The sequence below is a fragment of the Dendrobates tinctorius genome, unplaced genomic scaffold, assembly GCF_039654945.1.
Source record: "Dendrobates tinctorius isolate UK_male_01 unplaced genomic scaffold, ASM3965494v1 ptg000150l, whole genome shotgun sequence".
NCBI classification, from domain to species: Eukaryota; Metazoa; Chordata; class Amphibia; order Anura; family Dendrobatidae; genus Dendrobates; species Dendrobates tinctorius.
Genome location: NW_027361817.1, coordinates 3,510,391 through 3,538,266, shown reverse-complemented (window position 1 = coordinate 3,538,266; position 27,876 = coordinate 3,510,391). Strand labels below are relative to the sequence as shown.

At 45.0% G+C, this 27,876-nt stretch overlaps 2 protein-coding genes across 3 annotated transcripts in view; one reads left to right on the top strand and one right to left on the bottom strand.

Annotated features, from left to right (window-relative positions):
• PDAP1 (PDGFA associated protein 1) overlaps positions 1-7,829 on the bottom strand; it is a 37,273-nt gene extending 29,444 nt beyond the window's left edge. The window contains exon 1 of the mRNA XM_073546688.1: positions 7,675-7,829. Within this exon, the coding sequence (XP_073402789.1) occupies positions 7,675-7,687 (13 nt within the window). The 5' untranslated portion in view covers positions 7,688-7,829. The remainder of the gene's footprint in view (positions 1-7,674) is intronic.
• A 241-nt stretch (positions 7,830-8,070) lies between these two features.
• On the top strand, positions 8,071-16,285 carry BUD31 (BUD31 homolog). Of its 2 annotated transcripts, none has more exons than XM_073546689.1 (5): positions 8,071-8,206; positions 11,307-11,456; positions 11,749-11,871; positions 13,356-13,522; positions 16,087-16,285. In XM_073546689.1, the coding sequence occupies exons 2-5, from the start codon at positions 11,363-11,365 to the stop codon at positions 16,135-16,137; spliced, it is 435 nt and encodes a 144-aa protein (XP_073402790.1). In that variant the 5' UTR covers positions 8,071-8,206; positions 11,307-11,362; the 3' UTR covers positions 16,138-16,285. The 2 variants fall into 2 exon arrangements, with proteins under 2 accessions (XP_073402790.1, XP_073402792.1); XM_073546691.1 differs by having other exon boundaries at positions 8,156-8,240.
• The last annotated feature ends 11,591 nt before the right edge of the window (positions 16,286-27,876 follow it).

The following is a 27,876-nucleotide window of genomic DNA, read 5'->3' as shown; positions in this document are numbered from 1 at the left end:
GTTTTTACCAGTGTGTCCGTTTTCACCATCAGTGTGTGGTCCGTGTGTCCGTTTTTACCAGTGTATGGTCCATGTGTCCGTTTTCACCAGTGAGTGGTCCGTGTGTCCGTTTTTACCATCAGTGTGTGGTCCGTGTGTCCGTTTTCACCATCAGTGTGTCCGTTTTCACCATCAGTGTGTGGTCAGTGTCCGTTTTTACCATCAGTGTGTCCTTTTTCACCAGTGTGTGGTCAGTGTGTCCGTTTTCACCATCAGTGAGTGGTCCGTGTGTCCGTTTTTACCATCAGAGTGTGGTCAGTGTGTCCGTTTTCACCATCAGTGTGTCCGTTTTCACCATCAGTGTGTCCGTTTTCACCATCAGTGTGTCCGTTTTCACCAGTGTGTGGTCAGTGTCCGTTTTTACCATCAGTGTGTCCGTTTTCACCAGTGTGTGATCAGTGTCCGTTTTTACCATCAGTGTGTCCTTTTTCACCAGTGTGTCCTTTTTCACTAGTGTGTGGTCAGTGTGTCCGTTTTTACCAGTGTGTTCGTTTTCACCATCAGTGTGTGGTCCGTGTGTCCGTTTTCACCATCAGTGAGTGGTCCGTGTGTCCGTTTTCACCATCAGTGAGTGGTCCGTGTGTCCGTTTTCACCATCAGTGAGTGGTCCGTGTGTCCGTTTTCACCATCAGTGTGTGGTCCGTGTGTCCGTTTTCACCATCAGTGTGTGGTCCGTGTGTCCGTTTTCACCATCAGTGTGTGGTCCGTGTGTCCGTTTTCACCATCAGTGAGTGGTCCGTGTGTCCGTTTTCACCATCAGTGTGTGGTCCGTGTGTTTGTTTTCACCATCAGTGTGTGGTCCGTGTGTCCGTTTTTACCATCAGTGTGTCCGTTTTCACCATCAGTGTGTGGTCAGTGTGTCAGTTTTCACCATCAGTGTGTCCGTTTTCACCAGTGTGTGGTCAGCGTCCGTTTTTACCATCAGTGTGTCAATTTTCACCAGTGTGTGGTCAGCATCCGTTTTTACCATCAGTGTGTCCTTTTTCACCAGTGTGTGGTCAGTGTGTCCGTTTTTACCAGTGTGTCCGTTTTCACCATCAGTGTGTGATCCGTGTGTCCGTTTTTACCAGTGTATGGTCCGTGTGTCCGTTTTCACCATCAGTGAGTGGTCCGTGTGTCCGTTTTTACCATCAGTGTGTGGTCCGTGTGTTTGTTTTTACCATCAGAGTGTGGTCCGTGTGTCCGTTTTCACCATCAGTGTGTCCGTTTTCACCATCAGTGTGTGGTCAGTGTCCGTTTTTACCATCAGTGTGTCCTTTTTCACCAGTGTGTGGTCAGTGTGTCCGTTTTTTCCAGTGTGTCCGTTTTCACCATCAGTGTGTGGTCCGTGTGTCCGTTTTTACCAGTGTATGGTCCGTGTGTCCGTTTTTACCATCAGTGAGTGGTCCGTGTGTCCGTTTTTACCATCAGTGAGTGGTCCGTGTGTCCGTTTTTACCATCAGTGAGTGGTCCGTGTGTCCGTTTTTACCATCAGAGTGTGGTCAGTGTGTCCGTTTTCACCATCAGTGTGTCCGTTTTCACCATCAGTGTGTGGTCAGTGTCCGTTTTTACCATCAGTGTGTCCTTTTTCACCAGTGTGTGGTCAGTGTGTCCGTTTTTACCAGTGTGTCCGTTTTCACCATCAGTGTGTGGTCCGTGTGTCCGTTTTTACCATCAGTGTGTGGTCCGTGTGTCCGTTTTCACCATCAGTGTGTGGTCCGTGTGTCCGTTTTTACCATCAGTGTGTCCGTTTTCACCAGTGTGTGGTCAGTGTCCGTTATTACCATCAGTGTGTCCGTTTTCACCAGTGTGTGGTCAGTGTGTCCGTTTTTACCAGTGTGTTCGTTTTCACCATCAGTGTGTGGTCCGTGTGTCCGTTTTCACCATCAGTGTGTGGTCCGTGTGTCCGTTTTCACCATCAGTGAGTGGTCCGTGTGTCCGTTTTCACCATCAGTGAGTGGTCCGTGTGTCCGTTTTCACCATCAGTGTGTGGTCCGTGTGTCCGTTTTCACCATCAGTGTGTGGTCCGTGTGTCCGTTTTCACCATCAGTGTGTGGTCCGTGTGTCCGTTTTCACCATCAGTGTGTGGTCCGTGTGTCCGTTTTCACCATCAGTGTGTGGTCCGTGTGTCCGTTTTCACCATCAGTGTGTGGTCCGTGTGTCCGTTTTCACCATCAGTGTGTGGTCCGTGTGTCCGTTTTCACCATCAGTGTGTGGTCCGTGTGTCCGTTTTCACCATCAGTGTGTGGTCCGTGTGTCCGTTTTCACCATCAGTGTGTGGTCCGTGTGTCCGTTTTCAACATCAGTGTGTGGTCCGTGTGTCCATTTTCAACATCAGTGTGTCCGTTTTCACCATCACTGTATGGTCCATGTGTCCGTTTTCACCATCAGTGTGTGGTCCGTGTGTCCGTTTTCACCATCAGTGTGTCCGTTTTCACCATCAGTGTGTGGTCCGTGTGTCCGTTTTCACCATCAGTGTGTGGTCCGTGTGTCCGTTTTCACCATCAGTGTGTGGTCCGTGTGTCCGTTTTCACCATCAGTGTGTGGTCCGTGTGTCCGTTTTCACCATCAGTGTGTGGTCCGTGTGTCCGTTTTCACCATCAGTGTGTGGTCCGTGTGTCCGTTTTCACCATCAGTGTGTCCGTTTTCACCATCAGTGTGTGGTCCGTGTGTCCGTTTTCACCATCAGTGAGTGGTCTGTGTGTCCGTTTTCACCATCAGTGTGTCCGTTTTCACCATCAGTGTGTTGTCCGTGTGTCCGTTTTCACCATCAGTGTGTCCGTTTTCACCATCAGTGTGTGGTCCGTGTGTCCGTTTTCACCATCAGTGTGTCCGTTTTCACCATCAGTGTGTGGTCAGTGTCCGTTTTTACCATCAGGGTGTCCTTTTTCACCAGTGTGTGGTCAGTGTGTCCGTTTTTTCCAGTGTGTCCGTTTTTACCATCAGTGAGTGGTCCGTGCGTCCGTTTTTACCATCAGTGTGTGGTCCGTGCGTCCGTTTTTACCATCAGTGTGTGGTCCGTGTGTCCGTTTTTACCATCAGAGTGTGGTCAGTGTGTCCGTTTTCACCATCAGTGTGTCCGTTTTCACCATCAGTGTGTGGTCAGTGTCCGTTTTTACCATCAGTGTGTCCTTTTTCACCAGTGTGTGGTCAGTGTGTCTGTTTTTACCAGTGTGTCCGTTTTCACCATCAGTGTGTGGTCCGTGTGTCCGTTTTCACCATCAGTGTGTCCGTTTTCACCAGTGTGTGGTCAGTGTCCGTTTTTACCATCAGTGTGTCCGTTTTCACCATCAGTGTGTGGTCAGTGTCCGTTTTTACCATCAGTGTGTCCGTTTTCACCATCAGTGTGTGGTCCGTGTGTCCGTTTTCACCATCAGTGTGTGGTCCGTGTGTCCGTTTTCACCATCAGTGTGTGGTCCGTGTGTCCGTTTTCACCATCAGTGTGTGGTCCGTGTGTCCGTTTTCACCATCAGTGTGTGGTCCGTGTGTCCGTTTTCACCATCAGTGTGTGGTCCGTGTGTCCGTTTTCACCATCAGTGTGTGGTCCGTGTGTCCGTTTTCACCATCAGTGAGTGGTCCGTGTGTCCGTTTTCACCATCAGTGTGTGGTCCGTGTGTCCGTTTTCACCATCAGTGTGTCCGTTTTCACCATCAGTGTGTCCGTTTTCACCATCAGTGTGTCCGTTTTCACCATCAGTGTCCGTTTTCACCATCAGTGTGTGGTCCGTGTGTCCGTTTTCACCATCAGTGTGTGGTCCGTGTGTCCGTTTTCACCATCAGTGTGTGGTCCATGTTTCTGTCTATCACGGACAGATAAATGACACGGCTTCTATCCTTTGAAGTGCTGCACAGACTATACACTGATGCCATCCGTGTGCTGTACGTGTTTTTCACAGACTCAGACTTATTGGCGCTTTTCATCAATAATACCAGAAAAAAAATAATGATTTCATGAGTTTTGCTAGGTCACACAGTCTGTGAAAAAAGCACGGACATGTGAATAGCACCATAGATTATAAAGGGTCCGTGCTGTATCTGTGAAAAACTAATACAACACGGACTCTCTGAATGAGGTCTAACGTTTGGACACCCCATTGTTTGGGGAAAGCTCACAGTATATAGTGAGATTCATCTAATCAACCTTCTTTCGATGCATATCCAAAAGGACTGTGACTTGTCAAAAAGGCGTTCACTGCAGCCGGAGCAGTCCTGAAACGTCTGCCAATAGCATGCCCACGGAGGCGTCCCTGTGAGTGCAAACATCTGGGAGGGGAGAGTGAGCCTGGATCAGTGATCACTGTAACGCCTCAGTGAGCAAGCTATTGGCGGACAGGGCAGGATTGGTCCGGCCGCAGTGAACACCTTTTTCACCAGTCAAAGCCTTTGGCTATGCAGCGAAAGATCTTTAATAGGCGAGAATCACTATATCCTGTAAACTTTCCCCACACATTGGGGCTGCCTGTAGTCAGCCAGAAGACAGGTGCAGCCATGTCATTCGTTTCTAGGTGTTGGTGCAGCTGTCAATCATGCTGCACTCCTGTTCTCTGAGAGCGCCACTGCCAGCATCATCCATCAGCCACCTACCTCCTCACCGAACACCAGGATTACAGGGAGATTACATTCCAACCATGTGTTCCCTATGTCCCTAGACGTCATCTCACGGGATAGTCAGGAGGCTCCATACACCCTATGCACGATCGGCGGGGTCAGACAACCTCCATCTAAGGTCTTTGGGGTCTTCACACAATTGATGGATACAAATTATGGGATTTTGGACACTAGGTTCTCAGGTGTGTTAGGAATCCTAGCTTATCTATTCCAATATAAACAATGGACACCAGAAGTGCGTGAAGTAGCCCAAACAGCACAGGCGGCCATAGTCAGCGGGGTCTGTTACCTTTCCCCACGTTAGAATTTGATAATACAGTTATGGACCCAAGTAAGGATGCACCAGCAGCAGAGCAGATCCTCCATCAACAGGATCGTGTGGAGGCAACAATCATCATCTCTAATAGTTACAGGACCTCAGGACACGTCCACAGATATGTCGCTGTGCACACTGCAGATTTTAGGAACCGCTCAGTTACAGGACACTTCCATAATCGCTCATCTCAGACGGTCAGCCATTAAATCATCATATTTCAGCACTGTACAGAACACAAGTGGCATTCACAGACTACAGGAATCTCATCAAAACAGAATCCGATACAAAGTACCCCAGCGGCTTGGCTCCCAGTCACACTTTACTCCCATCTCCTCCACTGGATTTATCAACAGACATGTGAGGAAACCTAAGAGCAGAGCGCTGGTGGTCACGTCCTCCCATCACACCCACTGCTGAGCGGAGACAGTTACTACGAGCACAGACGTGTGACCACATCGCTTAGTACGCCGGAGGCCAATCCCGGTCACTGGATCTCACACACACCGTCAGCAATCAGCGAGGTGACATCACAGCGGCACTGATCACAGAGGATGACACATGTCACATGTAGAAGAGGTGGGGCCATCAGCAGACTGTGCAATCATAATGCAATGGGCAACACATGCAGGATCTCTCCTACATGCTGACTATTCCCATCCATCCCAGAGTACTCTCTCCTACATGCTGACTATTCCCATCCATCCCTGAGTACCCTCTCCTACATGCTGACTATTCCCATCCATCCCTTTGGGCTCTCTCCTACATGCTGACTATTCCCATCCATCCCTGAGGGCTCTCTCCTACATGCTGACTATTTCCATCCATCCCTTTGGGCTCTCTCCTACATGCTGACTATTCCCATCCATCCCTTTGGGCTCTCTCCTACATGCTGACTATTCCCATCCATCACTGAGGGCTCTCTCCTACATGCTGACTATTCCCATCCATCCCTTTGGGCTCTCTCCTACATGCTGACTATTCCCATCCATCCCTGAGGGCTCTCTCCTACATGCTGACTATTTCCATCCATCCCTGAGGGCTCTCTCCTACATGCTGACTATTTCCATCCATCCCTGAGGGCTCTCTCCTACATGTTGACTATTCCCATCCATCACTGAGGGCTCTTTCCTACATGCTGACTATTCCCATCCATCCCTTTGGGCTCTCTCCTACATGCTGACTATTCCCATGCATCCCTTTGGGCGCTCTCCTACATGCTGACTATTCCCATCCATCCCTTTGGGATCTCTCCTACATGCTTGACTATTCCCATCCATCCCTTTGGGCTCTCACCTACATGCTTGACTATTCCCATCCATCCCTGAGGGCTCTCTCCTACATGCTGACTATTCCCATCCATCACTGAGGGCTCTCTCCTACATGCTGACTATTCCCATCCATCACTGAGGGCTCTCTCCTACATGCTGACTATTCCCATCCATCCCTTTGGGCTCTCACCTACATGCTGACTATTCCCATCCATCCCTGAGGGTTCTCTCCTACATGCTGACTATTCCCATCCATCCCTTTGGGCTCTCTCCTACATGCTGACTATTCCCATCTATCCCTGAGGGCTCTCTCCTACATGCAGACTATTCCCATCCATCCCTTTGGGCTCTCTCCTACATGCTGACTATTCCCATCCATCCCTTTGGGCTCTCTCCTACATGCTGACTATTCCCATCTATCCCTGAGGGCTCTCTCCTACATGCAGACTATTCCCATCCATCCCTGAGGGCTCTCTCCTACATGCTGACTATTCCCATCCATCCCTTTGGGCTCTCTCCTACATGCTGACTATTCCCATCCATCCCTTTGGGCTCTCTCCTACATGCTGACTATTCCCATCTATCCCTTTGGGCTCTCTCCTAAATGCTGACTATTCCCATCCATCCCTTTGGGCTCTCTCCTACATGCTGACTATTCCCATCCATCCCTGAGGGCTCTCTTCTACATGCTGACTATTCCCATCCATCCCTTTGGGCTCTCTCCTACATGCTGACTATTCCCATCCATCCCTGAGGGCTCTCTCCTACATGCCCATCCATCACTGAGGGCTCTCTCCTACATGCTGACTATTCCCATCCATCCCCTTGGGCTCTCTCCTACATGCTGACTATTCCCATCCATCCCTTTGGGCTCTCTCCTACATGCTGACTATTCCCATCCATCCCTGAGGGCTATCTCCTACATGCTGACTATTCTCATCCATCCCTGAGGGCTCTCTCCTACATGCTGACTATTCCCATCCATCACTGAGGGCTCTCTCCTACATGCTGACTATTCCCATCCATCACTGAGGGCTCTCTCCTACATGCTGACTATTCCCATCCATCACTGAGGGCTCTCTCCTACATGCTGACTATTCCCATCCATCACTGAGGGCTCTCTCCTACATGCTGACTATTCCCATCCATCTCTGAGGGCTCTCTCCTACATGCTGACTATTCCCATCCATCCCTGAGGGCTCTCTCCTACATGCTGACTATTCCCATCCATCCCTGAGGGCTCTCTCCTACATGCTGACTATTCCCATCCATCCCTGAGGGCTCTCTCCTCCATGCTGACTGCCCCCCTCGTGCTGCTCTGTGTAGCGGGGAATGTGGCACCTTCCCCCGTTGTCCTGATGTCAGCAGTGTGCTGCCCCCATCTGTGCTCAACTACGGCCTCCTCCACACTCACACCCCGGCCTCACCCCCGCAGCCGCACGGATGCCCGCCGCCTCATCCTCACCTCCTTTCGGCATCTTATCTCCGTTCTTCTCGTCACCTCTTCCTTTCCCACAACTTGATGGGCACGCGTCTAAGGGCCCAGAGCCGGAAGCCTGCCCTCGGTCTGCCTGCTGTGCCGTATGACTGAGGCAGCTGTGTATTCCCACAGTGACGGCACTCCCGCACTACTGCATATATTTAATAAGGAAACTAAAATACCAGCTCCGTTATTTTACAGAGAGCAATTAGTGGGGACCATATTGGAGACATTTGTAGACAGGCAGTACGCAGGACAGCTTTTCTGACGCAATGCGCCCCTTCCTCCGGCCTTTTGCAAAGCGCGCCCGTGTTTAGACTAGAATGTGGCCGGCAAAGACCCGTCAGGCGCCCAGGAGCAAGCACCGGGCGGCAGGTGTGACCGCGGGCAATTATACCGTAATTGGTAGTGACCGGATAGCCTAGAAGGCCCCGGCCGGAAGTGACGCGCTAAGTGCGCGCTGACCCGGAAGTGGAGCGGGGATCACTTCCGGTGCAGTACTGTGATCGGGAAGGAGGTGAGTGTGGAGGACTGTTTACCTGGTGGAGCGGGTAGGTTGGCTGCTTTCTGTGTCGTTTTGTAGAGGGGCAATCATCGGTTATTCTGCGTGCAAAGTAATGGCAGGTCCCGTCTGGATGTTAACGTGTAAATGAACATGATGGAATCTCAATTTACTAATGTGATCGTCATCCATGGAGGTGACAAGCATAATCACACAGCTCCTCTCCTATAGATATAGGCGATAAAAGTCCGGCCTCCCTCATACTGATGATTACTGCTCAGAACCTCTCCAGTAGATATAATATAGGAGGTAACTGTCCCGCCTCCCAGATACTGATGATTACTGCACAGCTCTTCTCATATAGATATAATATAGGAGGTAACCGTCCCGCCTCCCAGATACAGATGATTACTGCTCAGATCCTCTCCTGTAGATATAATATAGGAGGTAACCGTCCCGCCTCCCAGATACTGATGATTACTGCTCAGATCCTCTCCTGTAGATATAATATAGGAGGTAACCGTCCCGCCTCCCAGATACTGATTACTGCTCAGATCCTCTCCTGTAGATATAATATAGGAGGTAACCGTCCCGCCTCCCAGATACTGATTACTGCTCAGATCCTCTCCTGTAGATATAATATAGGAGGTAACTGTCCCTCCTCCCAGATACTGATGATTACTGCACATCTCTTCTCATATAGATATAATATAGGAGGTAACTGTCCCTCCTCCCAGATACTGATGATTACTGCACAGCTCTTCTCATATAGATATAATATAGGAGGTAACTGTCCCTCCTCCCAGATACTGATGACTACTGCACAGCTCTTCTCATATAGATATAATATAGGAGGTAACTGTCCCTCCTGCCAGATACTGATGATTACTGCACAGCTCTTCTCATATAGATATAATATAGGAGGTAACTGTCCCTCCTCCCAGATACTGATGATTACTGCTCAGATTCTCTCCTGTAGATATAATATAGGAGGTAACTGTCCCTCCTCCCAGATACTGATGATTACTGCACAGCTCTTCTCATATAGATATAATATAGGAGGTAACTGTCCCTCCTCCCAGATACTGATGACTACTGCACAGCTCTTCTCATATAGATATAATATAGGAAGTAACTGTCCCTCCTCCCAGATACTGATGACTACTGCACAGCTCTTCTCATATAGATATAATATAGGAGGTAACCGTCCAGCCTCCTAGCTTCTAAAAGTCCTGCCTCCCACATACTAATGATTACCGCACAGCTCCTCTCATATAAATATAGGTAATTTAATTAAGTACAGTATTTCTCCATAGTGCTGGGTGGGAGGACAGAAAGCGATAGGTTAAGTTTTGACCCGTCTCGAGTCTTTATCATAGTGAAAATATACAAAATTAATGTTCTGTATAATATATACAGTGAGTCATGACATGTAGTGTAAAAAATAAAATCAAGAGCAAAATCAAATGCAGAGGTGAAACACAATAGTAATCATCAGAGCAGTACTGGTCTCAGGTATACTAAAGGATGAGCCCAATACATCAAAACATAAAAAAAAAATCTTGAAGAAGTGGTGATAATTATCAAATGGGCTAATGATGCGGAGGGTGGTAATAATCATGAGGAAGAGATACAGGAGAAGGTATCGGGTAAAGGGTAGAGCTGTATGGAGAGGTGGTCATGTTATAAATGGATAATAGAAAGCAAAACTAGGTACAAGGGAAGAAAGTAGGTAGTGTAGGTGGTAGTATTGGAGGACTGTATGCAGTAAAAAAAGGTGTTGTGGAAGGGGGGTGGTTGGGGTATAAAACCATAAGGGAGAATAGGCTGTTATCCCTTTATCACATGACCACCTCTCCATACAGCTCTGCCCTGTACCTGTTAGCTTCTCCTTTACCTTTTCCTCATGATTATTAACACTCTCAGCATCATTATCCAATATGATAGTTACCACCACTTCTCACGGCAATATTTTGGTATGTTTTGATGTATTTGGCTCATCCTCTAGTATAGCTGAGACTCGTACTGTTCTGATGATTATTATTGTGTGTTTCACCTTTCATTTTTGTTCTGGATGTTATTTATTTTTGCACATTACATGTCGTGACTCACTGTATATATTGTACATTAATTTTGTATATTTTCACTTTACCTCTAGCGACATTTGGGAAAGGCCAATGTTACATTTCGACCCTTCCTATCATTTTCTGTCCTTCTACGCAGCACTATGGGGGAATACCATACTTAGTAAAATAGAAGCATTTGTGTGAACTTCTTGTGAGCGGATTGTCTACATTTGAGTATTTGGCATCTGCAGTTCAGCCTGCACTCTTTTTCCTAAGGCTGCTCGTGCACCTTACTTCTCTACATAATCAAGTAGATAACTCCCTGCTACTAGTGATTATCACACAGCTCCCGTCACACAATTATATGTAGGATACAACACTTCACACTTCCTTACTAAACTTTAGGTGACTTGCTATCACACCCAAGAGCCAGATTGGTGTCTTGCTTTGTTGATTTTTTTTTATCACCCATAGACATCAGATGGAAACTAGCTAATAATAGAGCTACAATCAATCGAGTAATCGTTTATCTTGTGATACATGTCGAGGAACATTTTTTTTTAGTTGCTCCACAATTTTTAGACCTAGTTCACAGATTGGTGACCTCTGACCATCTTTGCTTCTGAGACTCTGCCTCTCTAACATGCTCTTTTTTGCTCTTTGTACACAGTCATGTGACTTAGTGGGAAATTGATTCTCCAGCTATTTTTCATTAGTACAACTGATGTTGTAACCCGGTTGCAACTTTTTCGATATTTGTTGCTGCCGTTATTTCGAAATTAGGTAATTTTTTTCAAATGAAATGAAAAAATATTTAACTTGCACCTTCCGATCTATGTTCTGTTGTGAATGAAAAATGGCTATTGGTGATTTCCATATAATTGCCTTCTTGTTTTCTTTACATTTTACACAACCCTTGTTTGGCTTTTGATTGTGTATTCCCTGACAACAAGTCAGATCTTGAAAATGGTAAGAAATTGACAGACACAATATATTAGAAAGCTGCTGAACATTTCCTGACAATCAGATTTTATTTACTTCTTTTCCAGATACATTCTGTCCAAAGTCTGAACATACATTATCTATCATCTAAGTTGTCAGTACAATGCCTAAAGTAAAGCGAAGCAGGAAGGCTCCTCCAGATGGTTGGGAGCTCATAGAACCTACGTTGGATGAACTGGATCAGAAAATGAGAGAAGGTAAGTGTTTTTGAAAATATGTAAATTCAGGAATAGTAGATATGCAGTGTTATAACATTGTGCCATACTTCTATAATCTTCAATAAATCCACCAATCTCCTAAATAAGGGGCCATTTTCAGTTGATTTGAATAAGATGAGAATGTCATATGGGCCTTCACTAGAGCCAGAAAAAGTGTAACTCTGAAGCAAAATACATAGAATGAGAAATTGATGTTGCGTCACCGATACCTGACTGCAAGCTGAAATGTAAAAGATATGTGTATAATCCTCATATTCCTGATTATCACCAGCTGAAACTGACCCTCATGAAGGGAAGAGGAAGGTGGAGTCTCTGTGGCCAATCTTCCGTATCCATCATCAGAAAACCCGCTATATATTTGACCTGTTCTACAAGCGGAAAGCTATAAGCAGAGGTAACGTTTTCTTTGTTTGTAATATCGTCTTAGAAAATATATCACCACTGAAGGCTGACTCTTTAAGTCACTTGTGAAGATGCTATTTAGGCCTCAGGCAGACGTCCTGGAGTCACTACGTGTTTTATCTGTGTTTTTCACAAACTGAGCATGTACCCAAGTAAAGTCTAGGATGCTATTCAGATGTCCATGTTTTTATGTGGATCATGTGTCTGCAAAAAAAAAATCACAGAGAATTATTCGCTTCTGATCTGAGTCACACATCAAAATTTCCCATAATAATAATAATAATCTTTATATAGCGCCAACATATTCCGCAGCGCTTTACAGTTCAACAGCCCATAAAAATAAGTGTTTGTGAAAATCACTGACAACACACGGTTAACATTGTGATGGGGTAGGAGTTTATTTTTGACTTAGCGAAGAATCACTGATAAAACGCTGATGAAAATCAGATCCAAAACACCGATTAACAGTCTGTTTTTATGTATGAGGAAAATCACTGTAGATAAGGTAATTTTCGCTCTGTAGCCGCTGGTACAGTAAGGCAGGTTAACATGACTTTAATCTGCAGATTTCCACTGTATGTGCAGGTATTGTTTCTGGACATTACATTCATTTTTAAACGTACCATGTAAATTGTAAGTATAGGCAACTTGTGTTTCCCACTGTCCTGTAACAGATATTGGGGGAAATTCACTAAATAAAATGTGTACTAATAGCACTGGCATGTGCCACAGAACAGGAGTGTGGCGGCCATGTCCTTTATTTGCATTATGCTTTAGGAGACTGTGATTGTGCATTGATAGATGGAAAGTTTGCTGAGCAAACACTCAAGACTAACAGGAAGGTTTAAGCCCGTAACACACATTAGATGGCGTTTGGCAGGCAGCCTTCGGAGCCCACGCTCCCATACACAGGAGCTTTATTTCAGCCAAGCACTCCTGTGTTCTCTATGGGAGAGCCGTGTTTAGACATGTTTGACGATGACTTGGCGACAATAACCTCGGCAATCTGAGATTAGACATGGTAGATCGATATTTTCGCCAACAATTAATTTACCAGGGCTCCCATACACATTAGACTATTGAAGAACCATCCGATATCTGCATGTTTGGCAGACATTTGTCTAATGAGTATGGGAGGCAGAGGCGTTACATGTAAGCTGTAGATTAGTGTCGGACACCTCCTCGCACGAACACATTTTCCTCGACCAAGGAGGGGTGCAGTGCGTACCATATCGGGGGTATTTGCACTGTGCTATTGATGTGCGTTTAATAGGCCTCACCAAGAGTGATCACAGTCTGTGCTGACCTATGGGCACAATACAGTCTGATGTGCTGACCTAATGTAATTGACTATTGCAAGATTGTAATATGAAGTCTTTAGCATATACAAAATATTTCATAGAATTTACATAAATTTTAATATGAAAAAATGGTCTTGACTAACCTGAATGTGCTGTGCTTTCTGTGTTTTTCTAGAGTTATATGACTATTGCATTAGGGAAGGCTACGCTGACAAGAACCTTATTGCAAAGTGGAAAAAACAAGGCTATGAGAACCTGTGCTGCCTGCGCTGTATACAGACCAGGGACACAAACTTTGGAACTAATTGTATTTGTCGTGTCCCCAAAGGCAAACTTGAAGTGGTAAGAGCTCCAGTATATTAACTACATCAATACCGTTGTGCTCAAAAGTTTACATATCCCAGCAGAATTTTTGCTTTCTTGGCCTTTTTTCAGAGAATATGAATGATAACACCAAAACTTTTTCTCCACTCATGGTTAGTGGTTGGGTGAAGCCATTTATTGAGAAAACTGATGATCAAAAGTTCACATACCCTGGTGATTTTGGCCTGATAACATGCACAGAAGTTGACACAAATGGGTTTGAATGGCTACTAAAGGTAACATCCTCACCTGTGACCTGTTTGCTTATAATCAGTGTGTGTGCATAAAAGCTGAGTGAGTTTCTGGGATCCAGACAGACTCTTGCATCTTTCATCCAGCCACTGACGTTTCTGGATTGTGAGTCATGGGTAGAAAGTAAAAGAATTGTCAACGGATCTATGAGAAAAGGTATTTGAACTGTATAAAACAGGAAAGGAATACAAAAAAATATCCAAGGAATTGATAATGGCAGTCAGCAGCGTTCAAACTGTGATTAACAAATGGAAAATCAGGCTCTGTAAAACAAAACCACGGTCAGGTAGACCAACAAGAATTTCGTCCACAACTGCCAGGAAAATTTGTTCATGATTCAAAGAAAAACCCACAAATAACATCAGCTGAAATACTGGACTCTCTGAAGACTCTGTGTGGCTGTTTCAAGATGCACAATAAGGAGGCACTTGAAGAAAAATGGGCTGCATGGTCGAGTCGCCAGAAGAAAGCCATTACTGCGCAAATGCCACAAAGTATCTCACCTACAATACGCAAAACAGCATAGACAAGCCTCAAAACTTTTGGAACAAGGTAATTTGGAGTGATGAGACCAAAATTGAACTTTTTGGCCACAACCATATACGTTACATTTGGAGAGAGGTCAACAAGGCCTATGATGAAAGGAACACCATTCCTACTGTACAGCTTGGAGGTGGATCACTGATGTTTTGGGGGATGTGTGAGCTACAAAGGCACAGGAAACTTGGTCAAAGTTGAAGGAAAGATGAATGCAGCACATTATCAGCAAATATTGGAGGCAAATTTACAATCATCAGCCTGAAAGCTGCGCATGGGATGTACTTGGATGTTCCAACATGACATCGATCCAAAACAAGGCCAAGTCAACCTGTCATTAGCTACAGAAGAACAAAGTGAAGATTCTGGAGTGGCCATCTCAGTCTCCTGACCTCAGTATCATTGAGTCACTCTGGGGAGATCTCAAGCTCGCAGTTCATGCTAGACAGCCCAGGAGTTTACAGGAACTGGAGGCTTTTTGCCAAGAAGAGTGGACAGCTTTACCATCTGAGAAAATAAAGAACCTCATCCACAACTACCACAAAAGACTTCAAGCTTTCATTAATGTTAGAGGGGGCAATACACAGAATTAAGAAATGGGTCATTTGGATGTTTTGGGTTGTCATTATGATTTAAAAAGAGAAAACACAGTCGTTTGACAATAAATGGCTTCACCCAACCACTAACCATGAGTGGAGAAAAAGTCTTGGTGTTAGTATTAATATTCTCTTACAAAAGGCAAGAAAGCAAAAATTCTGCCTGGGTATATAAACTTTTGAGCACAACTGTATATCAGGGCCTTGGCTGAATGATCTTCTGGTACATATGGCCGGAGATCCTCAATTCCTTTTCCTAAATACATTATTGAACCTCTCTACTGGCCGTGTTTGGTGTCGCTGCCCAGCCTCAATCACATGCATGGAACTGGCCAGCAATACTGGACACAACGTGTGGACTGCGGTGTCTGCAAGCACAGGATGTCAATTTATCATTCATTCCAAATAGGATTCCCTTGATCAGTGAAACAATGAAGCAGCACTTTCACTTCAAAAGGCTAAATTGTAATATTGAACACAGCCACACACTGATGGACTTTGTTGTGAAGGAACCGCAGCCTTTACATTCAGGAGTCTTGGATGCCAGGTCTCCACCAATCAAAAATTCTTGGCTGAGATTAAGCTATTAATTGGAAATTTTTTAAAAATAATTATTGTCATAAGTGCAATTTTTTTGTAATATGAATGCCTCATTGTTATTCACCAAGCCAACAGCATCACCGGCTTTTATGGTGCAGTTTGTTACAGGGACCAGACCCCGTGGCTGCATCGTCTGGGTGTGTGACATTGAATTCATAGTTAGCTCTAACTACAGACTTTCCACCTACTTACTTATAACATATGAATGCAGACAGTACATTCATTAGAACATGTTATATAGGTGCTATTACTTAGGGGGTGCAGGACCACGGAGGAGACATTGTAGTATTGTAGGGGCCATTGTGTCTGACCGTTTTCTATGAGCACAATAGAAGATAGGTGTTTTTTTGCTGTTCCTCCTATTTGGCCTAAGTGACTGTATTGGGACTGTGCTTTGGTAATTAGAATGGCAGCGGGGGTCTTACAGTGTATGTCATTATGTGTGTAAACATCGCAATATTGAGCCGCCTGGAAAGACGTTTAGGTGGGCTCTCCTCCTAGATAGGATGTGCCGTGTGAACATTAAGCTGTGGAATAACATTTGTTTCTTTGTTGCAGGGACGAATTATTGAATGCACACACTGTGGATGTAGAGGGTGCTCCGGATAAAAGAAAGAAAATGACTTTAAGAACTTTATTATTCCAGATGTTGCTTTCAGATTCTTTTAAGATGAAGAATGATTTCTCTTATTTGTGGCTGTCTTGTGACCAGTTGTTTCATTTTTGTAAGCGCTTAATAAAGATGCTGTTAAATGTGGTTTTTATTATTATTATTATTAATAATTTCTGAGCTTTATTCCAGAGAAGTCTGTGTCAGGATATAGCTGATTAGGTCTGTAATTGCTAGGATACTTCTGAAATACTACACCAAAGACACGATAGTGAGGTCTGCAGCACAAAGATGTGAATATGTGAGGTCTGCAGCTTCTTTATTAGCATCGTACATGTGGAAACCTCCAGCTGCCTGCTTGCCAGACCCGAGGGATGATAGTCTGCACAATCTTAGCACTTTGGGGGAATCCAGCATTTCTTAGTAATTGTAACAGTAAATTGTAGTGCCGGTCACTATTGTTTTGTTTCATCCACACAGGCAGTCGGTGCCTTACTTCTTGCTGTGTGAGCACTGCTGTATACAGTGGGCACATCCATACTGATTTATATTGAGCCACAATTGGGCACATATTCTTTGACCAAAGTAAGCAATTTCTCACATTGCAAACAGTGACCTCAGTAAGGAGTAAACCGCTGCTTGTGACCCGCAGTAACCTTAATGACGTCACCACTCGTCACTGCAGCCGCGTTCTCACGCTAAGCTCTGTGCGTTCCGGCCGTCGTGCTGGGCAGTCACATTACTGATGTCACTACTCACCAAACCATCTGGATGTAGTAGAGTTGGGGATCATCATGAGACCTCATCGTTATGGATTAACTGTGCTCAGGTGAGGATTACTTTTCTTTTTTATTTTACCCCTTCACCCCAAAGTCTGTTTTCACCTTCCTGACCAGACCAATTTTTTACAATTCTGACCACTGTCCCTTTATGAGGTAATAACTCTGGAACGCTTCTATAGATCCTGCTGATTTTGAGATATTTTTCTCGTGACATATTGGGCTTCATGTTAGTGGTAAAATTTCTTTGATATGACTTGCTTTTATTTGTTTTAAAAATGGAAATTTGACAAATTTTGAAAATTTCGCAATTTTCAAACTTTTAATTTGTTTGCCATTAAATCAGTCATATCGTGCAAAATAGTTAATAAATAACATTTCCCACATGTCTACATTACAACACCACAATTTTGGAAACAATTTTTTTTGTTAGGAAGTTATAAGGGTTACGTTCACCAGCGTTTTCCCGTATAGGATGGAGATCCACCGTTACGACACAGCGTGAGGCAGGAATGGATTATGTTTTGCAAATCACCTGAATTCCTAACACTCTTGGAGACAAATTAGCGGAGTAGGGTAGAACAGAGAGGCAGTTAAGGCCGGGGTCAGACTTGCGAGAAACTAGCACAAGTCTCGCACGTCAATACTCGGCACTGCTGCCGGCACTCGAGACTGGAGCGTTCAGCTGCATAGAAATACATTCAGCTGAACGCTCCGATCCGAGTGCCGGCGGCAGTGCCGGGTATTGACGTGCGAAACTCGTCCGAGTTTCTTGCAAGACTGACCCCGGCCTAACACAAACTGGAGCTATTCAACTCTCCTCATACTTCATCCCTCAGTTCCCTTCTCTTCCCACCCTCTCCGCACTTTCTTACATCCTCTTAATCAGACCCCCCCATTTCCTCCTTTCTCTTCCTTTCGTACTTTCTATTACCTACTTTACACGCATTCTATTTTGTTTATCAGATGTTTATGATAAGGAATATGATACTCGACAGCATTATGGCACGATCAATAAATGGTTATTGAGTGAATCCGACTCATGTAAAGCGGTTATGCTTTACTTGATTGTCTTGCTGTTTTACTTGACTGTTTTGCTATTTTTTCCTTGTCCTTGCATGGATACTTTTTACTTTTCGTATGTTATATATGAAAATATTCAATAAAAACTGTTTAAGAAAAAGTTGACCAGCGAGTTCTAATTTTTCCCACAAAATTTGCAAAACCATTTTTTTAAGGACCATCAAACATTTGAAGTCCCTTTGAGGGGCCTATATGATCGAAAATACTCAAAAGTGACACCTTTCTAAAAACTGCATCCCTCAAGGTGCGCAAAATCATATTCAAGAAGTTCATTAGCCCTTCAGGTGCGTCAGGAATTTTTGGAATGTGGAAGAAACAATAAACGATTTACTTTTCTTTCAGAAAATATTTCCTTTAGACCTAATCTTTTTTACTTTCGCAAGGATAACATGAGAAAATGGACCTTACATTTTGTTTTGAAATTTCTCCTGAGCATTCCGATACCAAAGATGTGGGGGAAATCTACTGTTTGGGCGCATGGCAGGGAAGGAGCACCATTTCACTTTTTGATGTAAAATATGCTGGAATAATTAGTGGATGCCATGTTATGTTTGGAGAGCCCCTGATGTGCCTAAACAGTGGAAATCCCCCACAAGTGAAACCATTTTGGAAACTAGACCCTTTATGAAACTTATTTAGATGTGTATTGAGCACCTTGGACCCCCAGGTGCTTCACAGAAGTTTATAACGTAGAGCCATGAAAAAAAAAATCACATTTTTCCCACAAAAAAATATTTTTTAGCTACAAATTTTGTATTTTCACAAGGGCAAAAGGAGAAAATGGACCCCAAAGTTTGTTATGCAATTTCTCCTGAGTTCACTGATACCCCAGAAGTGGTTGACAACTACTTTTGAGGCACAGTGCAAAGCTCAGAAGGGAAGTAGAGATTTCTGCTGAATGTAGAAATACCCTATATACGACTGTTCAGTACTACTTTGCCATACAGAGAGACTCGGGAGGGACGGAGCGCTATTTGCCTCCTGGAGCGCAGATTTTACTAGACTAGTTTGCGAATTCCATATAAAGAGCCCCTAAGTGCTAGAAAAGCAGAATCCCCCTAAAGTGACCCCATTATGGAAATTATATCCGTTTGGGAATTTATCTTAGTGACGATTTTGACTCCATGGGTGTTTTCCAGAAACAGGCAGCAGTGGATGTTGCTGAGTGAAAATTGCAAACTGTCGTAGTGACCAGTATGCTGTAGTGACCAGTACGTTGCAGATACCAGTACGTTATGCCCAGCTCATGCTTCTGGCGACACGCACCTGTAAATTAGGCGGGCTTTCATCACTTCAGAAATGCCAAACATGTGGATGCTATATGTGGTTTAGGCACACTGGGGCTCAGAAGGGAGGGGGCATTTTGATTTGGGAGTGTAGAATTTGCTGAATTTCTTTTGGGGGGCGAGAAGCGATTTCACTATTCCAGATCCTTTGTGCTACCAGTAACATGGAAACCCCCTATATTTCTGTTATCAGATGACAGACCTGAGTGAGGGCTTGCTTTTTTTGCGGATTGAATTGAAGCTTTTATTGGGAACATTTTACATAACGTTTGGGATCACATTTGTTCAGCACTGTACGCTGAGCACTTACATTGGGGTTTCCATCTAAAGCTCTGAGTGACATGGCAGATGAAACCCCCGAGGGATCCATTCACTATAATGAGGCAGCAGATTTACACTGGACTCCATCTAGCATCTGTTCAGAGGTGTCCTTTTCAGAAGTGCACAAAACTGTGGCTGACGGCACTTTTATGCAATCCTAAAAAGACTGACACTGCCGGATCATAGGTCCTATGGCATCCACAGTGCCTCCATCTGCCTCATTATAGGGAATCTTCCTCCAGAGGATCTTTCTGAATCATGTATTTCAGATATTTACAGGGAAACCCCAGTATAAGCGCTTGACGCAGAACGCAGGATAAATGTGCGCCATGCCGTACTGTGATCTTTGGGAGGCAGAATGAATAAATCAACAGCATGTGAAGAATTGTTTTTATTTTTTATGCCGTTCATCGTGCGACTTTATTCTTCGGATCGATGCGATTACAGCGATGCGAGATCTATATTGGGTTTTTAGGTTTGGCTGCTGTCACACACTAAAAGACGCTTTTTATTGCAAAAAACAGTTTTTTCGTCACCACATTTTGAGAGCTATAATTTTTCCATATTTCGGCCCACAGTCATGTGAGGGCTTGTTTTTTTTGGGGAGGTACAACACCGGCAGACACTCAAATAAGTAGATTATTTTTGGTAGAAAGACCATTTTAAATGATTAAATCCTTGCAACCCATGAAAGGATCAATTTAGAGAATCTCATCAATTCTTTCTCGAGAGTGCTAAGTAAAGGAAGTACATTAGATTGAACCAGGAGCTGGGAAGCTGACAGATTTATCCCTAAATAAGGAATACTTTTCTCGGCCCACTGAAAAGGTAACTTAGCTGTAATTTTTTCCTCAAGTCCATCGGGACTCCAATTGGGAGGATTAAAGACTTGGATGAGTTAAGTTTATAATAAGAGACCGAGGAAAATTTTGTCAAGGTGGGCATTATAAGCCGGGAGAGATTACTCAATATTCATGCAGGCGATAATAACATTGTCCGCATATAGACCAATTACATGGTTAGAGTCCCCCACCTTAAAGCCTATCACCCCCGGGTTACTCCTGATAGCCTCCACCAGGGGTTCAATAACCAGAGTAAAAATTACAGGCGAAAGAGGACACCCCTGGTGGGTTCTTTTAGAAATAGAGAACACCTCCAATCTAAAGCCTGAAGAAAAAATCTTAATGTTTGTGTTTGAGTAGAGAGAAAGAATAACTGAGCATAAAGGGCCCTGAATACCAAACTTACTCAACACTCCCCCATCAAACACCTTCTCCGAGTCTAGTGACAGGAGTACACTGGGGGACTTTGAAAGCTCCGCCATCCCCACAAGGTCCACCATTCGTCTAGTACCAGTCCTAGCCTGGCTGCCGGGGATAAATCCCACCTGATCTGCAGAGATTAGCCCAGGCAAGACTGTGTGTAGTCTGAAATTGGTTTGACGTTGCCAGGGGTATCAGCCGGCTTGCGAGGGTCACTATAGTGGCCTCAAGATTGGAGGGAGCAATTTACTGAGCTCCCTGCCAGAAATTAAATGGCATAAGCAAAAAAAAAGGGACAATCACCTGTGCCATGGTCCTATAATATTCATTAGGTAGGCCATCAAGACCCGGCGCTGAGTTAGATTTGCTAAGATGGATTACCTGATATATTTCTGCAATATTAAAGGGCAAATTAAGGTATTAAATTGGGAAGCGGAAACCCAGGGAAGGTTAACACTATCTACGAATTCCTGAATATGTGAGGGGGAAGGTTGTGGTGTGGAGGATCATCTTTTAAGTTATATAGTGTCTTATAATAGTTAGCGAAGGAATTTGCAATTTCTATGGGGTTCCTGATGAGGGAATTATTGGGACCTTTCAGAAATTCTATTTTAGATTACCGTATATACTTGAGCATAAGCCGAGATTTTCAGCCCATTTTTTCAGGCTGAAAGTGCCCCTCGACTTATACTTGAGTCATTGTCCCAGGGGTCGTGGGGGAGGGGGAGCGCAGCTGTCAGATCATACTCACCCCCTTCTGGCACGGTCTTTGCAGTCCCTGCTTCTCAGATGGTCTCCAGCGCCGCAGCTCTTCCTATATTCAGTGGTCACATGGAACCACTCATTAAAGTAATTAATATGCGCATATTCATTACTTTAATGAGCGGTGCAACGTGACCGCTGAACACTGGAAGGAGCTGCCGGAGACCATCGGAGAAGCAGGGACTGCAGAGACCGCGCCAGGAGGGGGGTGAGGATGGGGGGAGCCATGCGATATTCACCTGTCCCCATTCCACCGCCGTACGCCGCTCTGTCTTCCGCGTACTCTGGCTGTGCCGTTCAGGTCAGAGGACGCGATGACGTGGTTAGTGCGCACCCTCTGCCTGAACAGTCACTGCAGAGAGCCGGAAGACAGAGTGGCGCGTGGCGGTGGAACAGGGACAGGTGAATATCAAAGGTGCCGGGGTCCTGAGCCAGCGGCGACACCGGCACCTGGCCCCCATAGCGCGCTGGTGTCCCCGCCTGCTCAGCACACCGGCACCTGGCCTCCAGTGACGAGAGGTATGTCTTTTTTTAATCGTAGCAGCAGGGGGGCATATATATCTATGGAGCATCTTATGGGCTCCTCAACCTTAATGCAGCATTATATGGGGCATATATATCTATGGGGCATCTTATGGGGCCATCAACCTTTATGGAGCAGCATATGGGGCATATTATTCTATGGAGCATTTTATGGGGCCATCAACCTTTATGGAGCAGTACATGGGGCATATTATTCTATGGAGCATCTTATGGGGCTATTATTAACCTTTATGCAGCATTATATGGGGCATATTTTTGTATGGAGCATCTTATTGGGCCCATCATGAACTTTATGGAGCATTTTATGGTACGTATTTTGTATGGAGCATCTTATGAGGCCCATCATGAACTGTATGGAGCATTATATGGGGCTCCTGATTCAATATGGCTATTCAAAAGCATTTAACCTACTGATGTCTCAATTAATTTTACTTTTATTGGTATCTATTTTTATTTTTGAAATTTACCAGTAGCTGCTGCATTTTCCACCCTAGGCTTACACTCCCTGACAGAAGTTATGTCGCTTATCCATGTTATGCAAATAAAAGCTTATAACCTGATGTTAAATTCATCCATTGATTGTATAAATTATTCTTTTGAAAGCTGAAACCCTCCAAAATGTTGTTTAGGTTAGGAAAATAAATTGGCATCAATGCAGAAATATTGATCATTTAATGGACACAGAATGCTCAGATTTTGGCAAGACAAAAGCTTTGTCGGCCACAGAAAATAATGTGCTATTCAAACAAATAATTAACTTAAAATACAAATATATGTTGCATAACATTGGTGAACGAAAGAGAAAAAAAAAATGATCCAGCTTGAGCAAACACCAAGCACACCAGTGAGGAGGATCACTGTGCTTGGTATAAGAGATTTTTAAAGAACCAACATATTTTTAAGTTGTCCAATAAAGCTTTGTAAAATTGCAGCCGCCTCCGTCTCAAGCTGGATTAATTTTTTTTTCTCTTGCTCCTAATTGATGTGGATGCTCACCACAGTCCGTGCTGGGCGTTGGCAGGCTTGGGGATTGCATTGCAGACGGGTAAGCTGACTACACCTTCTTTACTTATTGGTGAATGAAGTTGTGGTGCTATTAGAGTCATATTTAATATTTTGTGTGACTTCCATGAGCTCGAAGGACTGCATCCATGCGGTTCAACAATTTATTAATGAAGTCATCAGGAATAGCAAAGAATGCAGTCTTAGGGTGGTTTCACATTAGCGCTTTTTAAGCGCACGCACGGCCGGGGGTAGCTCCGCCCCCGAGCCGGCTCTCTGCCCGGCGTGCCCGCCCCTTGCTTGTAGCGCCGCCTCCTAGCGCACAGCGGCGCCTGCGATCGGCGCACCCTATCTTTAGCATAGGGTGCGCAGATCGTGCGCAGGCCGTGCGCTAGTTGCGCTTTGACCTGCGCTGCGCACTTTTGACGGTGCGCCGTGCGCGCCAAAATCCGAAAAGTTTGATTTTGGCGCGCACGGCGCACCGTCAAAAGTGCGCAGCGCAGGTCAAAGCGCAACTAGCGCACGGCCTGCGCACGATCTGCGCACCCTATGCTAAAGATAGGGTGCGCCGATCGCAGGCGCCGCTGTGCGCTAGGAGGCGGCGCTACAAGCAAGGGGCGGGCACGCCGGGCAGAGAGGCGGCTCAGGGGCGGAGCTACCCCCGGCCGTGCGTGCGCTTAAAAAGCGCTAATGTGAAACCACCCTTACATGCCTCCCAGAGTTTATCTAGATTCTTTGGTTTTGTCTTCCAAGCTTCCTCTTTCATCCTATCCCAAACATGCTCAATGATGTTCCTGTCTGGTGACTGGGCTGGCCAGTCCTTAAGCACCTTGATCTTTTTTGCCTGGAGGAACTTTGTTGTAGAGATGGATATATGAGATGGAGCACCATCCTGCTGCAGAATTTGGCCCCTTTTATGATTGGGAATATAAGAGGTAGCTAATAGTTCTTGATATTTTAGGCTATTGATATTGCCTTCAACCTTGCAAATGTTTCGCACACCCCCATACTGAATGTAACCCCAGACCATGATCTTTCCACCACCAAATTTAACTGTTTTCTGGGTGTATTTTGGTTCCATACGGGCTCCAGTAGGTCTCCTGCAGTATTTGTGGCGGCTGTGGTGTAATTCTACTTTAGATTCATCAGAGAAATCCACCTTCTGCCACTTTTCCAGCGTCCATCTGTTTAGCAGGCTGTGGGACTTTACAAATGCCACATGGTTTTTTTTATTTGCCTTTTGTTTAGTGCTGGCTTCTGGACACTGATTCGACCATGGAGGCCATTTCAAGACAGAATCCTACAAACTGTTCTAGTTGACACAGGGACTTGAGGTGACCCGGCCTGTTGTAGCTCTGCTGCAGTGGAAGAGAAGCTTGCTTTGGATTTTCTAACCAACAAATGTTCCTCCTGAGCAGTTGTTTTGTGGGGTCTGCCGGACCTGGGCTTGTCAAGCACATCTCCAGTCTCTTCTAATCTTTTTTTAATTCTTTGTACTTGACGCTGAGACACATTAAAGGTGCCAGCCACCTCTGCAGTGGATCTGGTCTTCAGCCTCTTGATAATCCAGGCTTTGGTCGCAGGGTGGATTATTGGCATGTTGTCAGAGCTCAAGTTGCAGCTCAAGTGAAGGTTTGGGGTGCTGGGTTTCTTTTTATACACACCCACTAATTAACCGACCATTTACTGAGCACAGGTGAGATGTAAACTAGGATTGGGTGCATTATGTTAGGAACAGCGGAACGCACTAAATAAAGATAAATAATAAAGTGCGTTCGCCGCTCGGGGACCACTGTGCAGTAGGTGTTACACCGCTGCTAGATAATGGCAGACGCACAATATGGAGGTATATCGCACACGGGTTGAACGTCACCCAAGTGCGGTAAGCAATGTCTGTTTGCTCACAGAGATGTCAGCAGAGGTAAACACAAAAGGCTGAGCCTGTTAGTGTCACACGTCTCAGGTAAATGCACACACGGTATCTGGTCACAGGAGCAGGACCCAAGACAGAGGAGCTACGTCCATCTAGACCTGCCGTGCATGCGGCATTGCTACTGCGGATGCCAGAGGGCTGCAACTGCAGCGCGGCGTAGAACACTGCCGCTAGTCGACAAAGCAAGGAAGCAGGCGCAATGTCGGACGCTAGCACTGTGGATGATGCTGTAGTGGCTTGAGGCTTGCCACGCGCTGACGCTGACTCTAATCTAAGTCCCTGTACACATTCATAATATCAGAGGAAGGGGATCTTAATGAGTCATTCGCCGGTTCATACATCCATCATCATTCACACAGTAGCAACTAGAGACTATACTAGCGCATGGCCGAACGGTCATGCGCGCTTTTTATAGCCAGGACCTTCCGGAGGCTTCCAGATCTCCGAGATGGACCAATGAGATCTGGAGCAGGACTTGGGCACATGACTCCTGATCTCCAATGGGAGATCGTCTTGTGAGCATGCCCTGTAGGAGAACAGAGGGACTTAGTCTCTGGAACGATCTGCTGCAAAGCAATCTCCTCTGCGGTAGACAGCAGGAGACTGCAGAATGTGAGGCTCTGGATTCCTGCAGAGCAGATGCATAAAGCTGACGCCTAACAGCATTATATGACCAGGCGACAAAACTTGACAAAAATCTGACCATTCTGTGTCCATTAAATGAGCAAAATTTCTGCATTGATGCCAATTTATTTTCTTAACCTACACCACATTTCGGAGGGTTTCAGCTTTCAAAAGAATAATTTATACAACCAATGGATAAATTTAACGTCAGGTTGTAAGCTTTTATTTACATAACATGGATAAGCGACATAACTTCTGTCAGGGAGTGTATACGCGAGTCAATAAGTTTTCCCATTTTTTTGTGGCAAAATTAGGGGCTTCGGCTCATACTTAAGTATATTTGTTGTTTCTTCACTCATCTAGCTAAATAGTCCAGTCAAAATACAAAAAAAAAATCCTTTACCCTGAACAAATTCCAAGAAAGCGTTTTATTGTTTTTTTTGGTAGTACTACATGTAGGGAAAAACATACTAAAAGTTTACCAAGATAGGTTTACCACAAAGGGTCCAAATGTGACGTCAAAGAATACGGCCGCCAAAGCTGTAAAATGTTAAATGCGACTCGCCTTTCAGTGTCTATCATATTTCTTTTACAGTTATTACTATTATTATATTTATTATTTAACGATTTATCTTCTTTTACAGAGCTGAGAATGATGGAAAGTCAAGAAACTTGCCCCTTATGCAGCCATTAAGTAGAAGATGACGGAGAAAGAGTGGTGATTGGTGAGAAAGGAGCTGGAGGGATCAATAAAGCCAGTATTGAGAGGGGCTTTAGCACTGTGGTAGCTGCTGGAGCAGTGGTGCACAAGAGATGTCGTATGAACTACATAAACAAGAAGCAAATAGACTTGCATAAGAAAGCTACTTCCGTTCATCGTTCACCTGCCAAGAGAGGTACACGGGTGTCTACTGGATCCTATGATAGCACGATGCAGTGTTTGTTCTGTGGACATGAAGTGGTGAAGATCTAGAAGTGATTTCGATGACTATAGCTTTGTTAAAACGGATGGATTTGTAAGGTCCATCTTGTCACACTGCAAACAGCGTAATGATGACTGGGCAATCACCATTCAAGGGAGAATCACGTACTTTGGGAAGGGACTTACATGCTGCAGACTGTCTGTATCATCGTTCATGTGACATTAACTTTCGGACAAATTACGGAATTCCTATGCGTCATGGTGGTGGATCTACTACAAAGAAACCGCGGAAGGTAGGGAGGCCGATGAACATGGACCAAGAGCAAGCCTTCTTGAGAATGTGTGCATTTCTCGAGGACAATGATGAAGAGCAACTGACTGTCACAGATCTTGCAAAGAAAATGATGGAGTATCTTGTAGAAGGAGAAAATAGTAATAAATGGCTGAGGTATAGGCTGGAGGAGAGGTATGGCGATTCGCTATTCATAGCAGAGTGTGAAGGGTTGCCTAACATTGTAACGTTCCGTGAAAAGACCAGAATAATCCTGAGGGACCATTTCTGTAGTCAGGAAACTGATGAAGAAGCCCAGAAGAGAGCCATCATAGAGACTGCGGCCAAACTAATCAAGAGCGATATCAAGTCTAAGATCCCATCTTCAACCGATGAATATCCGAAGACTTCTTCGCTTGAATGTCAGTCTGCCTTAGATTATCTCCCCCTGAGTTTGCTTTGCTTGCATGAAACCCTCTTCGTTGGAAAGGACATTCACAGGAAGGTCGCAAGCATTAGACAATCAGTTGTTCAGGCTGTACGTCCCAGGGCTGTAGTAGCTCCATTGCAGCTTGGGTTAGCAGTCCAGCTCCATCATCATTTCAGGTCTCGATTTCTTGTAGACAGTCTCTCAGCCATGGGATATTGTTCATCATATTCGGAAGTTCAGCGATTCGAGGAAAACGCTGCCGCTTCTGTTGGCCAGGATGTACTCGGTTGTACCATAGTCGGACTGGATACGGCACTGCTGTTCGCTGCGGACAGCGTCGATCATAATATCATCACATTAGATGGGAAGGGGACTTTCCACGGCATGGGGATGGTAGCTACTGTGACTCCAGGAAGGAAGGTCAGTCGCACTGTTCTCAGATGGAAAACTGCAGACTTGGAGATAGTTGAACAAAGCAGAGTTAATGTAAGGGAATACCGTTTCGCAAAACACACTCGCC